The sequence below is a fragment of the Artibeus jamaicensis genome, unplaced genomic scaffold (genome assembly GCF_021234435.1).
Source record: "Artibeus jamaicensis isolate MK-2021 breed Jamaican fruit bat unplaced genomic scaffold, CSHL_Jam_final scaffold_461, whole genome shotgun sequence".
NCBI classification, from domain to species: Eukaryota; Metazoa; Chordata; class Mammalia; order Chiroptera; family Phyllostomidae; genus Artibeus; species Artibeus jamaicensis.
The window spans coordinates 9,899,722-9,923,453 of NW_026522045.1; the positions used below are offsets into that span (position 1 = coordinate 9,899,722).

The 23,732-nt window shown below is 36.6% G+C and overlaps 1 protein-coding gene across 3 annotated transcripts in view; it reads left to right on the plus strand.

Moving 5' to 3' along the window:
* COL4A5 (collagen type IV alpha 5 chain) overlaps nt 1-23,732 on the plus strand; it is a 293,639-nt gene that overhangs the window by 76,544 nt on the left and 193,363 nt on the right. The window contains exon 2 of one of the 3 annotated variants that reach the window (XM_053657520.1): nt 9,206-9,275. The exons of the other annotated variants lie outside the window; for them this stretch is intronic. Within the exon in view, the coding sequence (XP_053513495.1) occupies nt 9,222-9,275 (54 nt within the window). The 5' untranslated portion in view covers nt 9,206-9,221. The remainder of the gene's footprint in view (nt 1-9,205; nt 9,276-23,732) is intronic. 3 annotated transcript variants of the gene reach the window in all.

Here is a 23,732-nt window from a genome sequence, read left to right on the forward strand (position 1 = left end):
GGAATGAGTGCTAGAATGCCAACTAAAGGGTTGCCAGTTTGATCCCCAGTCAGGGCACATGCCTGGGTTGTGGCTCAGCTCCCCAGTTTGGGATGCTTGAGAGGCAACCACTCATTGATGTTTCTCTCCCCCTCTTTCTCCCTTCCTGCCCTTCTCCATAAATAAATAATTTTAAATGGCAAAATTCAAATACAAAGAAAGAATATTAAAGGCAGCAAGGGAGAAATAGGAAGTAACATACAAGGGAGCTCCAATAAAGCTACCAGTTGATTTCTCAACAAAGACACTACAAGCCAGAAGGTAATGGTAAGAAATATTCCAAGTGATGAAAAACAAAGGCCTGCAACCAAGACTACTTTACCCAGCAATGCTCTCATTTAAAATGGAAGGGTAATTAAAGTTTCCCAGGCAAAAGAAGCTTAAAAGAATAAACACCCACAAAATGCTAACAGAAGTGCTTTAAGAAGATGAAGAAAAAGAGTGAAAGAAAGAGGAACACAGGTACAAAGGGGGAAGCATGAATAAGTATCTATCAATAATAACCTTAAATATAAATGGATCAAATATCCACATTTATAAAGATATAAGGTACCAGAATGGATAAGAAAACATGACCCACACATATGCTGCCTACAAGAGACTCATCTCAGAACAAAGTACCTACACACACTGAAAGTGAAGGTTTGAAAAAAATTATTCCAAGAAAATAGACAGGTAAAAAAAGCCAGCGTAGCCCTGGCTGGTGTGGCTCAGTGGATTGAGTGCCAGCCTGGCAACCAAAGTCTCCCTTTTTTGATTCTCTTTCAGGGCACATGACTTGATCGCGGGTCAGATCCTCAGTAGCAGGGCACTGAAGAGGCAACCACGCACTGATGTTTCTCTCCCTTTCTCCCTCCCTTCCCCTCTCTCTAAAAATAAATACATAAAATCTTTAATTATAAAAAAGCTCCTGTAGCAATACTGATATCAGAAAAAACAGATTCGAAAACAAAGGCCATAAAAGGAGAGATAGTCACTTCATAATACTGAAGGGAAGAATTCATCAAAATGACATAAGTATTGTAAACATATGCTCCCAATATAGGAGCTGCCAAATATATAAGGAAAATCTTAGAGGACTTCAAGAAAGATATAGACAGTAGAACACTTATACTAGGGGATTTTTAAAAAGATTTTATTTACTTGAAAAAAAATTTTTTTATTTAATTATTTTTCAAGTACAGTTTTCTGTCTATACTAGGGGATTTTGACACCCCATCACCAAAGATATTGCGGCCATGAATGACACCCTAGATCAAATGGAATTAATTGGTATATATGGACCTTTTCGTACCAAAGAAGCAAAATGTACATTTTTTTTCTAATGCACATGGAACTTTTCAAAGATAGACCACATGATAGGACACAAAACCAGCTTCAACAATTTCAAGAAAATTGAATTCATGTCAAACATTTTCTTGAATCACAATGAATTGAAACTAGAAACCAACCCAAAGCAAAAAAGTCAATAACAGTCAAATCCATAGAGACTGAATAACATGTTATTAAACGATGAGTGGATTAACAAGATCAGGAAGAAGCCAAAAAGTTTCTGGAAACAAATGAAAATGAAAACAAAACAGCCCAAAACCTATGGGACACAGTGAAGGCAGTCCGGATGGTGACGTTCATAGCAATACAGGCCTACATTAAAAAAGAAACATTTCAAATAAACAACCTAACCCTGCAATAACAAGAATTGGAGGAACAACAAAGAAAGCCCAGAGTGAGTAGAAGAAGAGAAATATGATCAGAGAGAATTATACCTGTGTGGTTTTGCTGGGTTATAGATTTTCTTCAGAAATTATAAGTTTCCTAAAGCATTTGCACCATTTTGCACCCCCATTGGCAGTTTACATATGAGGTTCCAATTTCTTTGGAATCCTTACTAACACTTACTATTGTCTGTCTTTTGCATTGTAGCTATTCTACTGTGCGTGAAGTGGTATCTCTTGTGCTTTTAATCTGCATTTCCCTGATGGTTAAAGACGTTGAACATCTTTTATGTGCTTAATGGGCATTTGACTATCTTTTTTGGAGAAGTATATATTCAGATCCTTTGCTTATTTTTATTTTTATTTTATTTATTTTTATTTATTTTTATTTTTTATTGATTATGCTGTAACAGTTGTTCTATTCCCCCCTTCATTCCCCTCCACCCTAACCCCATCCCCCCCATTACCCCCCCTTTAGTTTATGTCCATGTGTCTCAAGTCCTTTAGATTCTATATTTCCCATGCTATTCTTGCCCCCCCCATCTATTTTCTATCTACTGTCTATGCTACTTATTTTCTGTACCTTCTCCCCCCTTCTCCTCCTCCCACTCCCCCTGTTGCTAACCCTCTTTGAGATCTTCATTTCTATGTTTCCACTCCTGATCTAGCTGTCCTTTTAGTTTGCTTTTCTTTTAGGTGTGGTTGTTAATAACTGTGAGTTTGTTGTCCTTTCACTGTTCATGTTTCTTTAACTTCTTTTTCTTAGATAAGTCCCTGTAACATTTCATATAATAAGGGCTTGGTGATGATGAACTCCTTGGATTTGATCTTATCTAAGAAGCACCTTATCTGTCCTTCCATTCTAAATGAAAGTTTTGCTGGATAGAGCAATCTTGGTTGTAGGTCTTTGGATTTCATGACTTGGAATACCTCTTTCCAGCCCCTTCTTGCCTGTAAGGTCTCTTTTGAGAAATCTGCTGACAGTCTGATGGGGACTCCTTTGTAGGTGACTGTCCCCTTAGCTCTTGCTGCTTCTAGGGTTCTCTCCTTCATTTTAATTTTGGCTAATGTAATTATGATGTGCCTTGGTGTGTTCCTTCTTGGGTCCAACTTCTTTGGGACTCTCTGAGCTTCCTGGATTTCCTGGAAGTCTATTTCCTTTGCCAGATTGGGGAAATTCTCCTTTATTATTTGTTCAAATAAGTTCCCCACTGGTGGCTGTGCCTTTCCCCCTTTTGGTACCCCTATAATTCGGATGTTGGAGCGTTTAAAGATGTCCTGGAGGTTCCTAAGACTCTCCTCATTTCTTCGAATTCTTGCTTCCTGACTGTTTTCTGTTTGGCCATTATTTGCTTTCTTCTGGTTCACTCCATTGATTTGAGTCCCAGTTTCCTTTTCATTGCTATTGGTGTCCTGTGCAATTCCATTCATTTCAATTAGTTTCGCCTTCATATATTTGTCTAATTTGTGGCTATAATCAACCAGTTCTGTGAGGATCCTGATCACCAGTGTTTTAAACTGTGCGTCTGAGAGTTTTGCTATTTCTTCATCGCTTAGATCTATGGGCTCTGGTGCTTTGAGAACTTGCGACATTTTTGGTCTTTTCTGGCCCTTTAAGTGTGAGAAGCGGTGCCTTGGACTCCCAGATCGCTGGGTTGTGACGCTGTATGTGGGGGTGTGGTGAGAGCGGGGAAATGGCGGCGCCCTCTACTGCCGCTTGCCATGGAACCGCCCACTCCCTCGCCTGTCCGCTCACGCACAAATGGGCAACCACAGTCAACACGCAGCACTGCTTCCCCGCTGTCTCCTTCGCGGTTGCTCGCCTGGTGGCTCTCTCGGTCGCTCACTAGGTCCAACCCTGCGCCTGGATTCCGCAGGTCTGGATTCCGTGCCTGAGTCCGTCTGACCGAGTTTTCCTGTGCAATCCCTCACCAGCCGCTGGTTTCGCCCCTTACCGGTCAGGCTGAAGAATTTGTTGTTAACGGACTTCCGAAAAGTTCAATTTTCCGTGTTCTGGTTGTGTTTTCTGTTGCTAATATTTAGTTGTCTCTAAACTTGGTTGTGTGAGAAGGCACGGCACATCCACCTATGCCTCCATCTTGGCGGAAGTCCCTTTGCTTATTTTTAAATTGGGTTATTTGCCAGTAAGTTAATGTTATAGAAGATTTTTATATTTTTATGTAAGTCCCTTATATCCATGATTTACAAACATTTTTCCCATTTTATGGATTGTCTTTTTATTTTTTTTGATAATGCCCTTTAAAGCACAAAATTTTAAAATTTTGATGAGAATTTTAAAGAAAAAATCAGGAAATTAAAAATATATAGCTATTGTTTTTGCTTATCACTGTTCTCTTGGTGTATTTTTTTATAAGGCTTTGACTAACCCCAGAAGAAAATTTATTCCTGTGTCTCATTTTAAGAGTATTATAGTTCTAGCCCTTGTATTTATTTGGTGATCCAGTTTGAGTTAATTTTTATGAATGGTGTGAAGAAGAGGTTTATTTTCACTCATCTGCATGTATATATCTAGTTGTCCCAGCACTGTCTTTGAAAAATCTATTCTTTCCCTTCAGTGATTGTTCTTGACACCATTATCAAACATAAATTTGCCATAGACACATGGGTTTATTTCTGGACTTTCCATTTTATTCTATTGGTGTATGTGTCTAGGCACTGGTTTAATTATTGTAGATTTATAGTAAGTTTTGAATTGGGAAATGTGAGTCCTCCTGCTTTGTTCTTTTTCAAGATTGTTTTGAATTTTTTAAAAAAGAATTTATTATTTTTAGAAAGAGGGGAAGGGATGGAGAAAGAGAGGGAGAGAAACACCAATGTGTGGTTGCCTCTCACGTGCCCTCCACCAGAGACATGGCCTGTAACCCAGGCATGTGCCCTGAGTAGGAATCGAACTGGTGAGCCTTTGGTTCACAGGCCAGCACTCAGTCCACTGAGCCACATCAGCCAAGGCTAAATTTTTTTTAAATTGGCCATTCTGCAGTTAGTTTTGTGTTTTGAATTTGGAAGCACCTTGCAATTCCATATATGTTCAATGTGAACGTTAGAGTCAGCTGTCTATTTCTGCAAATAAATTCAGTTGAATTTCATAAGGTTGCCTTGAATCTGCAGAAAAATTGAGTATTATTTTTATATTAATAATATTGAGCCTTCTGATCCTTGAACATGGGATAGTTTCCATTTATTTAGGTCTTATCTGAATTCTGGCAACAATGTTTTATAGTTTGAGTGTAAATTTACATTTCTTTAGTTAAGTTCATCCCCAAGTATTTTATTCTTGATGCCATTGTAAATTGACTTTTACTTAATTTCATGCTAGTATATAGAAATACACTGGATTTTTTTTATCAATTTTGTACCTTTGTAATGTTGTGGACTTATTTATTAGCTAGCTGTAATAGGAATTTCTGTATACAAGATTATGTCATATGTGAATAGAGGTAGTTTTACTTCTTTTTTAATATGGATGGCTCATTTTTTTTTTGTTAAAATGCCCTGGTTAAAACTCAAGGATGACGTTGGAAAGAAGTGAGAGTAGAAATCCTTGTCTTGTTTCTATTTTTGTAGGGAAAGGAGTTAGTCTTTAACCATTAATTGTGATGCTAGTTAAGGATCCCCCCCCCACCCCCGGCAATGAGGCTAAGGAAGTTCACTGCTGTTCTTAAGTTGGTCGTAAAGTCTCTTTCATTCCTGAGTTTAATAATTTGAGTTTTCAAATCAAAAAGTTTTTTTAATCAAAACTCAATAACTTTAGTGTTTCTCTTGGTAGTTTGTTAATTTTGATGATCTTTTTTCAAGAACCCCTGTTGGCCCTGGCTAGTGTGGTTCAGTGGATTGAACACTAGCCTGCAAACCCGGAAAGGTCACCAGTTTGATTCCCAGTCAAGGCACATGCCTGAGTTGAAGGCCAAGGTCCACAGGTTGGGGTGAGAGGCAACTGATCAGTATGTCTCTCACAATTTGATGTTTAAAAAAAAAAACCCATCTTTTTTGATTTTTGTATTTTTCTATTCTGGATTTCATTAATTTTCATTCAAATCTTTTGTTAGTTTGATTTCTTTTCTAATGTCTAGAAGTGGAAGTTTAGTTTATTGATTTGATGTCTTTTTAATACAGTAATTTACTACTATATACTTCCCTGTAACTACTGCTTTAAATGTATCCTACATTTGGTGCCTTGTGGTTTTATTTTCATTTATCTTATAGAATTTCTTGTATACCTTGTGATTTCTCCTTTGACCCAAAATTAGGAGTTAATTGTTTATTTCCTGCATGTGAATATCCCAAATTTCTTTGTTATTGATTTCTAATTTAATTCCATTGTGTTAGGAATGTACACATTTTATGGTTTTATTACCTTTAAGTTTATTAAGGTTTATTTTATGGCCTAGCGTATGACCTATCTTGGAGAATATTATATGCATTCTTGAGTAGAATGTATATTGTGCTCTTGTTAGATAGAATGTTGAATAAATGTTCTTTGGGCCTAGTTAGTTTATATTGTTCAAGTCCTCTAATTCCTTACTGATAGTTTCCCTAGTTCTTATACCCATTAGTGAAAGTGGGGTATTAAAGTTGACTTCAATGTTTGTTGATTTGTTTATTTCTCACTTCAGTCAGTTTTTATTTCATGAATTTTAGCACTCTGTTGTTAGGTGTATCTACATTTATACTTACGGCTTCCTGGAATTTTGAACATTTTATCATTATAAAATGTCCTTTATCTCTGGTAATATTTTTTATTTTACAGCATATTTTGTCTGTTTTTCATATATCTGCCTCAGCCTTCCTATGGTCATTGTCTTAGCTTGTGCTGTTATAACGAAGTTCCCCAAATTGGATGGCTTCTAAATAACAGAGATTTTTTTCTTATCATTCTGTAGGTTTAAATTACTATATTAGACTGCCACCATGACTGGGTTCTGGTGAGAGTCCTTTTCAGGTTGCATATGGCTGACTTCTCCTTGTATCCTCACATGGCAGATAAAGGGCTAGGTAGCTCTTTGTCCTCTTCTTGAAAGGGCACTAACCCTACTCAGGAGACACTTTCTTTCATTATCTAATTACCTCTCTAATTTCCCTGCCTCAAAATATAATGGCATTGGAATTAAGTGTCTGTTCAGATCTCTTGCCCATTTTTTAATTGGGTTGTTTGTCGCCCTGGAGTGGAGTTGTGTGAGTTGTTTATATATTTCGGAGATCAAAATATATAAACCCTTGACCGAGGTATCACTGGCAAATGTGTTTTTCCATAAAGTTAGTTCTCTTTTTATTTTAATGCTATTTTCTATAGCCATGAAGAAGCTTTTTAATTTGATGAGGTCCCGTGTGTTTATTCTTTCCCTTATGTCCCTTGCTCTAGGGGACATATCAGTAAAAATGTTGCTGCATGAAATATCTGAGATTTTCCTGCCTATGTTTCCCTCTAGGACCTTTATGGTGTCACAAATTATACTTAAGTATTTTATCTACCTTGAATTTATTTTTGTTTATGGTGTAAATTGGTGATCAAGTTTTATTTATTTTTTTTACATGTAGCTGTCCAGGTCTTCCAACATCATTTGTTGAAGGGGCTGTTTTTACTCCATTTTATACTTTTTCCCCCTTAACAAATATTAATTGACTGTAGAGACTTGGATTTATTTCTGGGTTTTCTGTTCTGCTCCAGTGGTCTACATGTCTGTTATTATGCCAGTACCAGGCTCTTTTGATTACAGTGGCCTTATAATGCAGTTTGATATCAGGTATTGTAATCTCTCCTACTCTGTTCTTCTTTCTTAAAATTGCTGCAGCTATTTGGGGTCATTTATGGTTCCATATAAATTTCTGAAATGTTTGTTCTATAGCTGTGAAATATTTCCTTGGTACTTTAATAGGAATTGCATTGAATCTATAAATTGCTTTGGGTAGTGTGCACATTTCAATGATATTAATTCTTCCAATCCATGAACACAGTACATACTTCCATTTGTTTGTGTCCTCCTTAATTTCTTTCTTAAGTGCTGTATAGTTTTCTGAGTACAAGTCTTTTACCTCCCTGGTTAGGTTTATTCTTAGGTAATTTATTTTTCTTGTTGCTATATCAAATGGGATTTTTTTCTGATTTCTGTTTCTGATATTTCATTATCAGTATACAAAAATGCCTTTGATTTCTGGATATTGACTTTGTATCCCACCATTCTACCAAATTCACTTATTAGATCAATTAGTGTTTTGATGGAGTCTGAAGGGTTTTCAATGTACAGTATCAGTCATCTGCAAACAATGAGAATTTTACTTCTTTCTTTCCAATTTAGATGCCTTTTCTTCTTCTTGTCTAATTGCTATGACTACATCTTCTGATACTATGTTGAATAGAAGTGGTGAGAGTGGGCATCCTTGTCTTGTTCCTGATCTTAGTGGGACAGCTTTTCATTTTTGCCCATTGAGTATGATGTTGGCTGTAGGTCTCTCAAATACAGCCTTAATTAGGTTGGGGAATGCTCCCTCTATTTCCATTTTTCTGAGTGTTTTTATCATAAATGGGTACTGTACCTTATCAAATGCTTTTCCAAATCTACTGGTCTGATCATGTGGTTTTTATCTTTCCTTTTGTTTATGTGATATATTACATTTCTTGATTTGCAAATACTGTACCAACCTTGCATCCTTGAGTCCCACTTGATCACGGTGTATGATCTCCATAACGTATTCCTGGAAGCAGTTTGCCAGTATTTTGTTGAGGATTTTAGTGTCTATGTTCACCAGCAATATTGACCTGAAGTTTTCTTTCTTTGTTGTATCTTTATCTGGTTTTGGGATTAGGATGATGCTGGCTTCATAAAAAAAAGTTTGGGAGTCTTCCAACTTCTTGGATTTTTTGGAATAATCTGTGAAGGATAGGGGTTAGTTCTACCTTAAATACTTTGTAGAATCCTCCTGTGTAAATGCCTGTTCCAGGGCTTTTGTGTGTTGGGAGTTTTTTAAATTACTGCATCAATTTCATCATCTGTTATTGGTCTGTTCAGGCTTTCTGCTTCTTTTTCATTCAATTTTGAAAAAATATATTTTTATAAAAATTTGTCCATTTCACCTACGTTTTCAAATTTCTTGGCATAAATTCTTCATAGTAATTTTTTACAATCCTTTGTATTTCTGTGGTATCAGCTGTAATCTCTCCTCTTTCATTTCTGATTGTGTATATTTGGGTCCTCTCCTTTTTTTTCTTGATGAGCCTACTTAAAGGCTTGTCGATTTTGTTCACCTTTTCAAAGAGCCACCTCCTGCATTTATTGATCCTTAGGATTTTGCTTGTAGTTTCTGTCATTTAATTCTGCTCTGATCTTGGTTATTCCCTTTCTTCTACTTGCTCTGGCCTGTCTTTGTTGTTGTCCCGGAAGTTCTTGTAGGTGAATGGTTAGGTTGTTTATTTGAAATATTTCTATCTTTTTTAGGTAGGCCTGTATTGCTATGAACTTCCCTCTCACGTCTGCCTTCACCATGACCCATAAGTTTTGGACTGTGGTAAGTTAATTTTCACTTGTTTCCAGAAACTTTTTGATTTCTTCCCTAATCTCATTCTTGACCCATTCATTGTTTAATAGCATGTTATTCAATCTCCATGAGTTTGAGTGTTTTTTGTTTCTAGTTTCAGTCTCTTGTGGTCAGAGTAAATTCTTGATATGATTTCAATTTTCTTGAATTTGTTGAGGCTTGTTTTGTGTCCTATTATGTGGTCTGTCTTTGAGAATCTTCCTTGTGCATTTGAAAAGAATGCGTATTTTGTTTCTTTGGGATGAAAGGCTCTCTCTATCTATATCAGTTAAGTCCATTTCAACCAGGACATTGTTCAGTGGCACAGCATCTTTGTTGATATTTTGTTTGGAAAATCTACCCATTTTTGACAGTGGGGTGTTAAAATCCTCAACTATAATTGTATTGGATTCAATATCCTTCTTGAAGTCCTCCAAGATTGTCTTTATGTATTTGGGTGCTCCTATGTGTGGGGTACCTGTATATTTACAGTGTTTTTGTCTTCTTGATAAATTGTTCCCTTGAGTATTATAAAGTGACTTTCTGAATCTCTTTTTATAGCCCTTGTTTTTAAGTCTGTTTTGCTGATATTAGTATTGCCACCCTGGCTTTTTTTCCCTGTCTATTTGCTTGGAATCTTTTTTTCTAGCCCTTCTCTTTCAGTCTGTGTAGGTCTTTTGTTCTGAGGTGGGTCTTTTGTGGGCAGCGTATGTGTAGGTGATGTTTTCTTTTCCATTCCTCTATTCTGTGTCTTTTGATTGAAGTATTTAATCCATTTACATTTTAAGTTATTATTGATAGGTACTTATTTATTGCTATTTGACTTTCTTTATACTTGTGTTCCTCCCTCTCTCACTCTTTTTTTCCTTTTCTTAAATCATTCCCTTTAGCATGTCTTACAGAGAAGGTTGGGTTGAGGTGTATGTATTCTTTGAGGCTTCTTTTGTCTGTGAAACTTCTTATTTGGCCTTCCTTTGTAATTGAGAGCCTTGCAGGATAGAGTAGTCTTCATTGCAGGCCTTTGTTTTTCATTACTTGGAATAGAATAGTCCTTGCAATGAAGGAATTCTCTTCTGGCTCAGAGCATTTCCATTGAGAAGTTAGCTGCTAACCTTATTAAGGCTCCCTTGTATGTTATATCCTTTTTCTCCCTTGCTGCCTTTAATATTCTCTCTTTGTCTTGAAATTTTGCCATTTTAATTATGATGTGTCTTGAAGTGGGCTTCTCTGCCTTCCTTTTGATTGGGACTCTGTGTTTCCTGGATTTGTGTGACTTTTTCTCTCATCAATTTAAGGAAGTCTTCCATCATTACTTTGTCAAACAGGTTTCCTATCCCTTGCTCTCCTTCTTCACTTTGTGGTATCCATATTATATTGATATTATTATGTTTCATGTTGTCCTGCTGTTCCCTTAACACCTCTTCATTCTTTCCTAGTATTTTTTCCCTTTTCTTGCTCTTTTTGGGTGTTCTTTTTTACCTTGTCCTTCAACTTGCTGATTCAATCCTCTTCTTCATCTAGCCTCTTTTTGATTCCTTCTAGTGTGTTCTTCAAGTTAGAAATTGTATTCTTCATTTCCTCTTGGCCATTGTTTTAGTTTCTATTTTCTGTTTCACGTTGATACAGTTTGCAGAGAATTCATCATAGTTTCCCTGTAGTTTCTCGTAATGCTCTGTGAGCTCATTGAGCTTCCTGATAACTATTGCTTTGAACTCAATGTGTTAGTTGGCTTGCCTCTATATCATTTAGCATTTTTTCTAAGAATTCTTCTTTTCCTTTCATTTGGGGTTTATTTCTTTGTCTTCCTGTTGTTTGTGAGACTCTTCTTGTTAGCCTGTGCTTCTTAATTGATCTATTTTGACTCCCTGGGTTTGTGGTATGAACTTCTATGGTAGGAGACCTGTGAGGTTCAGTAATGCAGCCTCCTTGATCCCCTTAACTTGCTGATCTTGGGCTATCGTTTAAGTTGGCTCTCTGGATGTATTTAAGTTTTGGTTTTTGTTGGGTCTTTCTTTGGTAGGTTTTTCCCTCCAGCTTATTGACTGAGGTTCACTCTGCCCACTTTGTCTTGTATGCTGTTTTGCACGTACAAACAGAATGTGTTGAAGCTGGTTCTTCTGTGTGTCCAAGGTTTTGAGGCATCTCTCTTGCTATTTTTCAGTTGTTCGTTTTGGGTATTTTCCCCACTGTTTAGTTGTAATTCCACAGTGTTCCTGGGTGGAGGTTAGTGTGGCTTCCACACACTCCTTCACCATCTTCCTTTATTATCTGTTGGTGGTTCCTTTGTTGTGGCTTCTCCATTCCAGCAAATATAATGGTGTTCACATCTCCCACCTTCTGTTTTATGTGATCAGTTGGAGGGGGAAGGCAAAATGGTTTAAGACAGCAGAATTGTATTTTATGGGATTTAAAGTACCAACCTATAGAATAGAGATAGGAGACACTTTGGATAAGTATAGTGTTAACCATGATATTTAACGTAACTAGTAACTTTTATAAAGGGTAGAAAAGAGATAAAACTCTTGATAGAGGGGGGGAAGGATTGTGAGTTGAATCCAGAAAGCAGTGAACTTTTAGGAGGTCAGATTATGAGACATAGTGAGAGTAAAGGATAGAAAATAGGCATAGGGTGTGAGAGAATAGTTAACCACAACAGTAATAAAGTTCTGGAAGTCAGTGAAATCGGCTAAGATCACAGATGGGGTGCTGTATAGTATTTACAATTTTATGGAACAACAGTTATTTACCATAATGCTGCAACAACAATCATATGACAGAATCTGTATGATCTGAATAAGAAGACTAGGAAGTACACGACTTAGAGTAATGTGCTATTGGAACAAAAGTGGTGTAAAAAGGAAAATTAAAAATACACTATAAAAGAGAGAACAGGAAAACCAGTCAAACAATGCAATTAAACAAACAAAATGAGGAAAACTAAACAGAAAGAAGAGAAATTTTAAAATAGTAATAAAATAATAGATTAAAATAATGAAACAATAATCATACAAATAATCAATAACATGCAAGTTCTCTGGAATAGGAAAGTGAAATTTGTGTCAGTTTCTCAGTTGTTGGGACTAACCTTGTGATCCCTGTTTTGGTCTGACTCTGGTCCTTTTATAGAAATATGGAACTTTTGTCAAGTTGAGTCAGACATGAGGAGAGGAAAGGAGTGGGTTGTGATTAAGGTGCCATATATTCTTGCTGTTAATGCTGAGATTTCATAAATTGCATTTGAATAAGTGTTTCATCATTTGCTATAGGTTCTTAGGGCAGTAGTCAGAGACTTAAATCTTGTTTTTATCAAAATTTCATTAATTATTTTTTTGCTAGGTATACAGTGCACAGAGGTCCTCAAGCTGTTGTAAACAAAGTCATCTCTTTGTTAGAATGGCATTCACTTTTTGAGGAGTCCATGCCTGTCTTTTATAATGTACTACATTCCAAATTTGTCTGATTATATCCTCATGCTGTACCATTTTACACTTGTTTACACTTAATGTAATTACTGATATGTGTCTTCTATTTGTCCTTCCTTTCTTCTGTAAATCTGTTTTGTTGTGTTTTTTCATTACTATTTATCCCCCCTTATACCCACTTCCACTTCCTCGAATCCCTGCCCCCTGCAGTCGAAACACTGTAGACCATCCATGAGTTCTTTTTCCTTATTTGTTCCATCCTTCCACCCCCTATCCGCCACCCTCTAGAGCAATCATCCTGCTCTCCATGAGTCTATCTCTATTTTTCTTGTTAGTTCAGTTTGTTCATTACAATCCACATATTAGTTCTGTCTCTCTCTGCCTCTCTCTTTTGTCATCTTTGGATTTGTTGAGTGTTATCCCCCTCCTCTAGTTTAGAATTAGTACCTCACTTATCTTCTTTTAAGGGTTTTCTTGGAAATTAGAATCCTAAGTTGTATGCATATCTTATCAAAGTTGTAAACAATTACAGGGACCTTAGAATGCTTTAACTTTGCTCATCTTTTGATTTATGTTGTATTATCACTGTGTTTTCTTTTAATTCTATATTTTTAAACCCTGCGATTATTTCTATAGGTGTGTTTTTATAGTTAGCATTTATTTAAATTCACCCACAAATTTCCCCCCTCTTCATTCCTTTTGGGATTTTAGACCTTCCATTTCATTCTTATTACCTTTGATATAAATGAGAGGATACTATTGAAAAGCTTTGATTTTTTTATCCTGAGGACCACAGGAGCATACTTTCTCAGTTTTTCTTTGTCTAAAAAACATCTGTATTTTCACCTTGTTCTTGAAAGGTAATTCCACTGGGTAAAAATGTAGGTTGAAAGTTTTCTCTCAGCACATTAAAGATGTCTTTCCACAGGCTTCTGGCTTCCATAGTACTTCTGAGAACTATTCTATAAATTGTCAGTCCTTTCAAGGCAATGTGTTTTGTTTTCTTTTTTTTTATTAATTTTATTTAGTTATTTTTCAAGTACAGTTTTTTTGTCTATTTCTCCCACCCCAGCCTGCCCCACCCCTTGCTCCCCACCTCCCTCCCATTTCCAACCCCCTTAGTTCTTGTCCCTGTGTCCTTCCTATTTGTTCCTCCAAATCCCTCCCCCTTTTTCCCCTTAACTTCCCTTCCCTCTCCCCTCTGGTCACTGTCCCCTTGTTCTCTATTTCAGTGTCTTTGTTTTTTTTTTCTGCTTGCTTGTTTGTTTTGTTGTTTAGCTTCCTGTTAAAGGTGAGATCATATGGTGTTTGTCTTTCAGCACCTGGCCTATTTCACTCAGCATAATGCTTTCCAGTTCCATCCATGTTGTTGCAAAAGGTAGTAGCTCCTTCTTTCTCTCTGCAGCATAGAATTCCATTGTGTATAGGTAGCACAATTTTTTGATCCATTCATTTACTGATGGGCACCTAGGTTGCTTGCAACTATTGGCTATTGTAAATTGTGCTGCTATGAACATTGTTGTACATAGGTTCTTTGAAATTGATGTTTTAGGATTCTTAGGATATAATCCCAGCAATGGAATTGCTGGGTCAAAAGGCAGGTCAATTTTTATTTTTCTGAGAAAATTCCATACTGTTTCCCATAACGGTTGTAACAGTCTGCAATCCCACCAACAATGAACTAAGGAACCCTTTTCCCCACAACCTCTCCAAATTTGTTGTTTGTTGCTTTGTTTATGATAGCCATCCTGACTGGTGTAAAGTGGTATCTCATTGTGGTTTTAATTTGCATCTCTCTGATAGCTAATGATATTGAGCATCTCTTCATGTGTCTCTGAATGTTCTGTATGTCCTCCTTGGAGAAGTGTTTGTTCAAGTCCTTTTCCCATTTTTTAATTGGGTTGGGTGTCTTCTTAGAGTGGAGTCGTGTAAGTTCTTTGTATATTTTGGAGATTAAACCTTTGTCTGAGGTATCATTGGCAAATATGGTTTCCCATACAGTTGGTTGTCTTTTTAATTTAATACTGTTTTCTTTAGCCACGCAGAAGCTTTTTATTTTGATGAGATCCCATTTGTTTGTTCTTTCCTTTATATTCCTTGCTCTAGGGGACATATCGGTAAAAATATTGCTGCGTGGAATATCTGAGATTTTCTTGCCAATGTTCTCCTCTAGGACTTTAATGGTGTCATGGCTTACATTTAAGTCTTTTATCCACCTTGAATTTATTTTGGTGTATGGTGTAAGTCTTGTGCTCAAGTTTCATTTTTTGGCATGAAGCTATCCAGTTCTCTCAACACCATTTGTTGAAGAGGCTATCTTTACTCCATTTTATGTTACTGCCCCCTTTGTCAAATATTAATTGACTGTAGAGAGTTGGTTTGATTTCTGGGCTCTCTGTTCTGCTCCATTGGTCTATGTGCCTGTTTTTATGTCAGTACCAGGCTGTTTTGATTACAGTGGCTTTATAATACAGTTTGATATCAGGTATTGTGATCCCTCCAACTTAGTTCTTCTTTCTCAAAAGTGCAGCTGCTATTCGGGGTCCTTTATGGTTCCATATAAAATTTTGAAGTGTTTGTTCTATGTCTATGAAATATGCCATTGGTACTTTAATAGGTATTGCATTGAATCTGTATATTGGTTTGGGTATTATGGACATTTTGATGATGTTAATTCTTCCAATCCATGAACAAGGTATAGGTTTCCATTCATTTGTGTCTTCCCTGATTTCTTTCTTCAGTGCTTTGTAGTTTTCTGCATACAGATCTTTTACCTCTTTGGTTAGGTTTATTCCCAGATATTTTATTTTTCTTTTTGCTGTATCGAATGGGATTTTTTCCTTGATTTCTGCTTCTGCTGATTCATTGTTAGTATACAAAAATGCCTTTGATTTCTGCATTTTGACTTTGTATACTGCTGTTTTGCCAAATTCATTAATTAGTTTGAGCAGTCTTTGGGTAGAGTCTATAGGATTTTCCAAGTACACTATCATGTCATCTGCAAACAGTGACAGTTTTGTTTCCTCCTTTCCTATTTGGATGCCTTTTATTTCCTATTCCTCCCTGATTGCTGTGGCCAAAACTTCTAATACTATATTGAATAGAAGTGGTGAAAGTGGACATCCTTGTCTTGTTCCTGATCTTAGTGGAAAAGCTTTTAGTTTTTGTCCATTGAGTATGATATTGGCTGTAAGTCTCTCATAAATGGCCTTTATTATATTGAGGAATGCTCCCTCTATTCCCATTTTGCTGAGTGTTTTTATCATAAATGGGTGTTGTACCTTATCAAAAGCTTTTTCCACGTCTGTTGATATGATCATGTGGTTTTTGTCTTTGCTTTTGTTTATGTGATGTATTTCATTTACTGATTTGCGAATGTTGAACCATCCTTGCATCCCTGAGATGAATCCCACTTTGTCATGGTGTATAATCTTTTTGATATATTGTTGGATGCGATTTGCCAATATTTTGTTGAGGATTTTAGCATCTATGTTCATCAGCGATATTGGCCTGAAGTTTTCTTTCTTTGTTGTATCTCTATCTGGTTTTGGAATTAGGATGATGCTGGCTTCATAAAAGGAGTTTGGGAGTTTTCCATCCTTTTAGATTTTTTGGAATAGTCTATGAAGAATGGAGGTTAGCTCTTCCTTAAATGCTTTGTGGAATTCTCCTGTGAAACCATCTGGTCCGGGGCTTTTGTGTGATGGGAGTTTTTTGATTACTCCTTCAATTTCTTTTGCTGTTATTGGTCTATTCAGGTTTTCTACTTCTTTTTCATTGAGTTTTGGGAGATTATATATTTCTAGAAATGTGTCCATTTCCCCTAGGTTCTCAAATTTCTTGGCATACAGTTCTTCATAGTAATTTCTTACAATCCTTTCTATTTCTGTGTTGTCAGTTGTAATCTCTCCTCTTTCATTTCTGATTGTGTTTATTTGTGTCTGTTCCCTTCTTTTCTTGATGAGCCTACTTAAAGGCTTGTCTATTTTGTTTATCTTTTCAAAGAACCAGCTCCTGGATTCCTTGATCCTTAGAATTGTGCTTTTAGTCTCTATGTCATTTAGTTCTGCTCTGATCTTGGTTATTTCCTTCCTTCTACTTGCTCTGGGCTGTCTTTGTTGTTGTTCCTCGAGTTCTTGCAGGTGTAGAGTAAGGTTGTTTGTTTGAAATGTTTCTATCTTCTTTAGGTAGGCCTGTATTGCTATAAACTTCCCTCTCAGGACTGCCTTCGCTGTGTCCCATAAGTTTTGGGTTGTTGTGAGATCATTTTCATTTGTTTCCAGAAACGTTTTGATTTCTTCCCTAATTTCATTCTTGACCCATTCATTGTTTAATAGCATACCATTCAGTCTCCATGATTTTGGGTGTTTTGGGTTTTTTTCCTTTGGGGTTGATTTCCAGTTTCATTCCCTTGTGGTCAGAGAAAATGCTTGGTATGATTTCAATTTTCTTGAATTTGTTGAGGCTTGTTTTGCGTCCTATCATGTGGTCTATCTTTGAGAATGTTCCATGTGCATTTGAAAAGAATGTGTATTTAGCTTTTTTGGGGTGAAGAGCTCTGTATATATCAGTTAGGTCCATTTCATCAAGGTTGTTGTTTAATGCTGCAATGTCTTTGTTGATATTTTGTTTGGAAGATCTGTCCATTTTTGATACTGGGGTGTTAAAATCCCCCATTATAATTGTGTTGCTGTCAATATCTTTCTTGAAGTCCTCTAAGATTTTCCTTATATATTTTGGTCCTCCTATGTTGGCTGCATATATATTTATGATGTTAATGTCTTCTTGGTGGATTCTTTCCTTGAGTATTATGAAGTGACCTTCTGGGTCTCTCTTTATGGCTCTTTTTTTGAAGTCTATTTTGTCTGATATGAGAATTGCTACCCCAGTTTTTTTTCTTGTCCATTTGCTTGGAAAATTTGTTTCCAGCCTTTCACTTTTAGTCTGTGATGGTCTTTTGTCCTGAGGTGGGTCTCTTGTAGGCAGCATATGTGTGGGTCATACTTTCTTATCCATGACGCTATTCTGTGTCTTTTGATTGGAGCATTTAATCCATTTACATTTAAGGTTATTATTGATAGGTACTTATTCATTGCCATTTTTGTACCTGTGTTCCTCTCTGTCTCTTTTCCTTCCTTTCTTTAACGCAGACCTTTTAGTATTTCTTGTAGAGCTGGCTTGGTGGCAACAAATTCTTTTCGACTTCTTTTGTCTTGGAAGCTCTTTATTTGGCCTTCTATCTTGATTGAGAGCCTTGCTTGGTAAATAGCCTTGGTTGTAGGCCTCTGGTTCTCTTTACTTGGAGTATTTCTTGCTATTGTCTTCTTGCTTGGAGTGTTTCCATTGAGAAGTCAGTGGCTAACCTTATTGGGGCTCCCTTGTATGTTATTTCTTTTTTCTTCCTTGCTGCCTTTAAGATTCTCTCTTTGTCTTGGAATTTTGCCATTTTAATGATGATGTGTCTTGAAGTGGGCCTCCTTGGATTCCTCTTGAGTGGGACTCTGTGTGATTCCTGGATTTGTGTGACTTTTTCTTTTATTAAATTAGGGAAATTTTCTCTCCTTACTCTTTCAACTATGTTTTCTATCCCTTGTTCTTCTTCTTCTCCTTCTGGTATTCCTATTATTCGGATATTATTGCGTTTCATATTGTCTTGCATTTCTCTTAATCCCTCTTAATTATTTCTGAGCCTCTTTTTCCTTTCCTGTTCTTTCTGTGAGATGCTTTCTGCCTTGTCCTCCAATTCACTAATCCTATCTTCTGTTTTATCTACCCTATTTTTAATGCTTTCTACTGTGTTTTTTGATTCAGAAATTGTATTCTTCATTTCCTCTTGTCCCTTGCTGATGGTTTCCATTTCGTTTTTCCACATGTTGATGTAGTTTGCAGAGCGATCATTGTAGTTCCCCTGTAGTTTCTGGTAGTTCACTGTGAGCTCTTTGAACTTCGTAATAACCAGTGCTTTGAAATCACTATCTGATAGTTGATTAGCCTCTATTTCATCTAACATTCTTTCTGAAGTTTCTGGTTTTTCTTTCATTTGGGGATTGTTTCTTTGTCTTCCCATTTTTTGAGAGTCTTCTTGTTAGTCTCTGCTTCTAAAATTGATCTGTTCTGAAACCCTGGTTTTATGGTGTGAACTTCTGTGGTATGATCCTTGTGAAGTTCAGTGGTGCAGACTCCTTGAAGTTTCTTGATGTTCTTCGTCTCCACCTACTCTCACGCTGGTCCTCACGCTGGTCCCTGTGTTGGTTGCCTACCAGTGCTGAATGTACCGGCTCTAGTAGCCGCCTCCTGAAGCTCCCATTCCCGTTACTATGGCAGGGGCACAGGGGCCAAGAATGTCCCGGTTCCCGTAGCCGACTCCTCTGCAACCGCCCTGGACCATCACGGGTTTGGAGTGTCCAGGCTTCCGTACCTGACTCCCCTGCGTCCTGTCCCGTTGCTATTGCAGTGGCATAGAGGCTTAGAATGTCCCAGCTCCAGTACCTGACTCCCCAGCGTCCAGACCTCTCACAATGGGAGCGTCAGAGGGGCTGATAATGCCTTGGCTGTGTAGCTGACTCCTCTGCCTCCCAGGACCGTCACAGGGGTTTGGAGTGTCCCGGCTTCCGTACCTGACTGCCCGGAGTCCAGTCCGGTCACTATGGCAGCGGCACAGGGGCTGAGAATATCCCGCTCCTGTAACTGGCTCCTCTCTTTTGTTTTCTTTATACTTTTAAGATGTTGTCTTTGGTTTTATTTTCTGAGATTACACTATTTTGTGTCTGGCTTGGGGTTTTATTTTTCTTCCATTCAATTTGTTGGACATTTTGAATAACTGATCTTTATTTATTGAAGATTCTGTGTCATTAACTCTAACTCCTCCCCATTCTCTCTCATCTCTTTTTAAAAATTTTGTATTACTTGTAAGCTACATTTCCTCACGATTTCTTCCATATCTCTTAGCTATAATTTCATGTTTTCTAAAAGTGTTATCAGTATGCTCCATTATAGATGTTATACTTTCTTTTCCTCTGCAAAGTGTTATAACTTTAGTAAGTTTCTCTTCAGCTGTATCTAGTGTACTGTGGTGCCCACCTATTGAGTTCTAAATTTCAGAGTTTATACTTCTAGAATTTACATTTTATTTCAATTCAGCTGTTAATTTTTTTTAGTTTCCTGTTCCCTATATTATTTTCAAGTTTAAAAATATCTTTCTTAGTGTTAGAAATAGTTATTATATACTGTATGTGTAATAATTCCAATATCTTAAATCTTTGCTTAGTAGTTTCTGCTGTCAGATGTTTCTCCTGGTTTCTGATTATATTTTGCTTCCTTATATCCTTAGTGAATTTTGAGTGGAGTATCTTATTTTCCTTTCAAAACTGATTTTTTAAAATTCTTTGCAATTTACTATGACAGTATGTTCTTCTACATAGAACTTTGATGCATTTCTGCCCAGACTATGAGGATCAATGCAATTTTCTTTTTAATTGTTGTTTACTCTGTTGCAATTGTCACAATTTTCCCTCTTTGCCCTCCTCCACCTATCTCAACCCCTGCTCCCACAGTCAATTCCCACAATGATATCCATGTCCATGGGTGAGTCACACATATTCTTTATTTAATCCCTTCCCCTACTTTCCACAATCTTCTATGCCCCCCTTCCTATGGCAGCTGTCAGTCTGTTCTATGTTTCCATGTCTCTGATTCTGTTTTGTGTGTTAGTTTATTTTGTTCGTTAGATTCTTCTTATCAGTGTGATTATATGATATTTGTCTTTCATTAACTGGTTTATTTCACTTAGCATGATAATCTACAGTTCCATGCAAACTGTTGCAGAGGGTTCATAGTCCTTTGTCTTTTTTCTGCTTGTAGTATTCCATTGTGTTAATGTACCACAGTTTTTTTAATCCATTCATCTACTTATGGGCAGTTGGGCTGTTTCCAATACTTAGCTATTATATATAGCACTACTATGAACATAGGGGTGCATAGGGTCTTATGAATTGGTGTTTCAGGATTCTTAGTGTTTAATTTTTTTGAGGAAATTCATACTGTTTTCCTCAGGGGCTGCATTAGTCTGCATTCCCAGCAACAGTGCACTTGGGTTCCCTTTTCACCACATCCTTGGCAGCACTCATTGTTGATTTATTAATGATGTCTATTCTAACAGGTGTGAAGTGATATCTCATTGTAGATTTAATTTGCATCCCTCTGATAGCTAGTGACATTGAGCATTTTTTCTTTTCTTTTTAAAGATTTTATTTATTTATCTTTAGAGGGGAAGGGGGGAAGGAGAGAGGGAGAGAGACATCAATATATGGTTGCCTTTTGTGTGTCCCCTGCTGGGAACTGGCCTGCAGGGAACTGGCCTATAACCCAGGCATGTGCCCTGACTGGAAATCGAACCACGATTGTCTGGTTCGCAGGCCCGTACTCAATCCACTGAGCTACACCAGCCAGGGCCTGAGCATTTTTTCATATGACTATGGGCCCTCTTTGTGTCCTCCGTAGAGATGTGTCTATTCAGGTCTTTGTCTGTTTTTTAATCGGATTGTTTGTCTTCCTACTGTGGAGTTGTATGTGTATATTTTGGAGATCAAACCTCATTGGCAAATAGTTTCTCCCATATAGTAGATTCTTTTTTCATTTTGATACTAGTTTCTTTATCTTTGCAGAAGCTTTTTTAATTTGATGTAGTCCCATATTTATTTTTTCCTTTATTTCCTTTGCCCTAGGAGATATATTGGCAAAAATATTTCTGTGTGAGATATCTGAAATTTTACTCCATATGTTTTTTCTTTAGGATTTTTATGTTATTGTGACTTATATTTAAGTCTTTTATACATTTTGAATTTATTCTGGTACATGGTATAAGTTGATGGTTAGTTTCATTTTTTTTTTTGCAAGCACTACTTCAGTTCTTCCAACACAATTTATTGAAGGGATTGTTTTTATTCCATTGTATGCTCTTGCCTCCTTTGACAAATATTAATTGACCATAAAGGCATAGTTTTATTTCTGGGCTCTCTATTTCATTCCATTAACCTATGTGTCTATTCCTGTGCCAGCACCAAACTATTTGGATTACAGTGTCCTTGTAGTGTAGTTTGGTATCAAGTATTATGATCGTTCCAACTTTGTTCTTTCTTAAAATTGTTGAGGCTATTTGGGGTATTTTGTAGTTCCATTTAAATTTTTGAAGTATTTGAAGTATTTGTTCTAGATCTGTGAGATATATTATTAGTATTTAAGCAGGAATTGTATTGAATCTATGGATTGCTTTAGGTGATATGAACATTTTAATGATGTTAAATCTTCTAGTTCATAAACAGGGTATATGCTTCCATTTATTTGATCTTCCTCAATTTTTTCATTGTTTTATAGTTTTATGACTACTGGTCTTTTACCTCTTTGGTTAAATTTATTCCTAGGTACTTTATTTGTTGTTGTTGTTGCTGTAGTAATTGGAATTTTTTCATAGTTTCTCTTTCTGATTCTCTTTCTGATATTCATTGTTGGTGTACAAAAATCCCATTGATTTATGAATATTGATTTTGTATCACACATCTTTGCCCGATTCACTTATTAGGTCAACTAGTTTTCGACGGAAACTTTAGGGCTTTCTGTGTATGCTGTCATGTCATCTACAAACAGTGACAGTTTTACTTCCTCCTTTCCCATTTGGATGCCTTTTATTTCTTCTTGTATGATCACTGTGGCTTGGACCTCCAGTACTATGTCGAATAAGAGTGCTGAAACCTGACGCCTTTGTCTTGTTCCTGATATTAAGTGAAATGCTTTTAGTTTTTGCCCATTGAGTATGCTGTTGGCAGTAGGTTTTTCGTATATGGCCTTTATTATGTTGAGGCATGCTCTCTCTATTCTCACTTTGCTGAGTATTTTTTTTATCATAAATGGGTGCTAGATTTTATCAAATTATTTTTTCTGCATCTATTGGTATAATCACATGATTTCAAAACAGTGTGAGTCCACTCTGAATTTGTAGTTTGAGGTTAGTGGGCTACCCAGCTAAATACTAATTTAGATTGCAAAACTCTATGAGGGCATGAATTGAGTTGTAGTTTCTCAAGGATTTTCCCCTGTTCTTCTCTGCTGATAGCCGAGATGTCCTTTTTTAAAAAAATTTTGAGGAAAGGATTGTGGGTACTTTTAATATGGTACGCCCTTACATTGAGTAAGTTATGAAAGAACACTCTCAAATTCTTCAAATTTGGTAAATGGCTTCAGGGCAAAAATAATTGCATAGTCAGTTTATCAGGCTTTTTCCTCTAATATTGTGGCCTGATAACACCAATTTTACTTCTCTTTGATGCTCTTAAGATATATTTCCTACATTTTCAAGCATTTTAGTTTTTCTTTTTTAAGCAAGCTTATCAGTCTGGATACATTACAACTACATTATTGTGATATTTCTTATTTCTCTAGGCCATTATTTTATAGTATACATCTTAGAGCACCTGAATCAGAATCACCTAGTGATGTTTATTAGAATTTTACATTCTAGTAGCCAAACTCAGGATTACTGAAATAGAATTTCTAGAATGGTGTCCTAATATCTGGATTTTTATGAGGTTCTTTAAGTAATCCTAATGCATACAGAAGTTTGTTTTTATTCCTACTTTAAAGTCTTTTCTTTTTCTTCTTCTTCTTTCTTTTTCAGGTCTTTGGTTTTTTAAAAAAATTTTTTATTGACTATGCTGTTACAGTTGTTCTAGTCCCCCTTTCATTCCCCTCCACCCTACCCCCCATCCCCACCATTACCCCCCCTTTAGTTTATGACCATGTGTCTCAAGTCCTTTAGATTCTATATTTCCCATGCTATTCTTGCCCCCCCCATCTATTTTCTATCTACTGTCTATGCTACTTATTTTCTGTACCTTCTCCCCCCTTCTCCTCCTCCCATTCCCCTGTTGCTAACCCTCCTTGAGATCTTCATTTCTATGTTTCCACTCCTGATCTAGCTGTCCTTTTAGTTTGCTTTCATTTTAGGTGTGGTTGTTAATAACTGAGTTTGTTG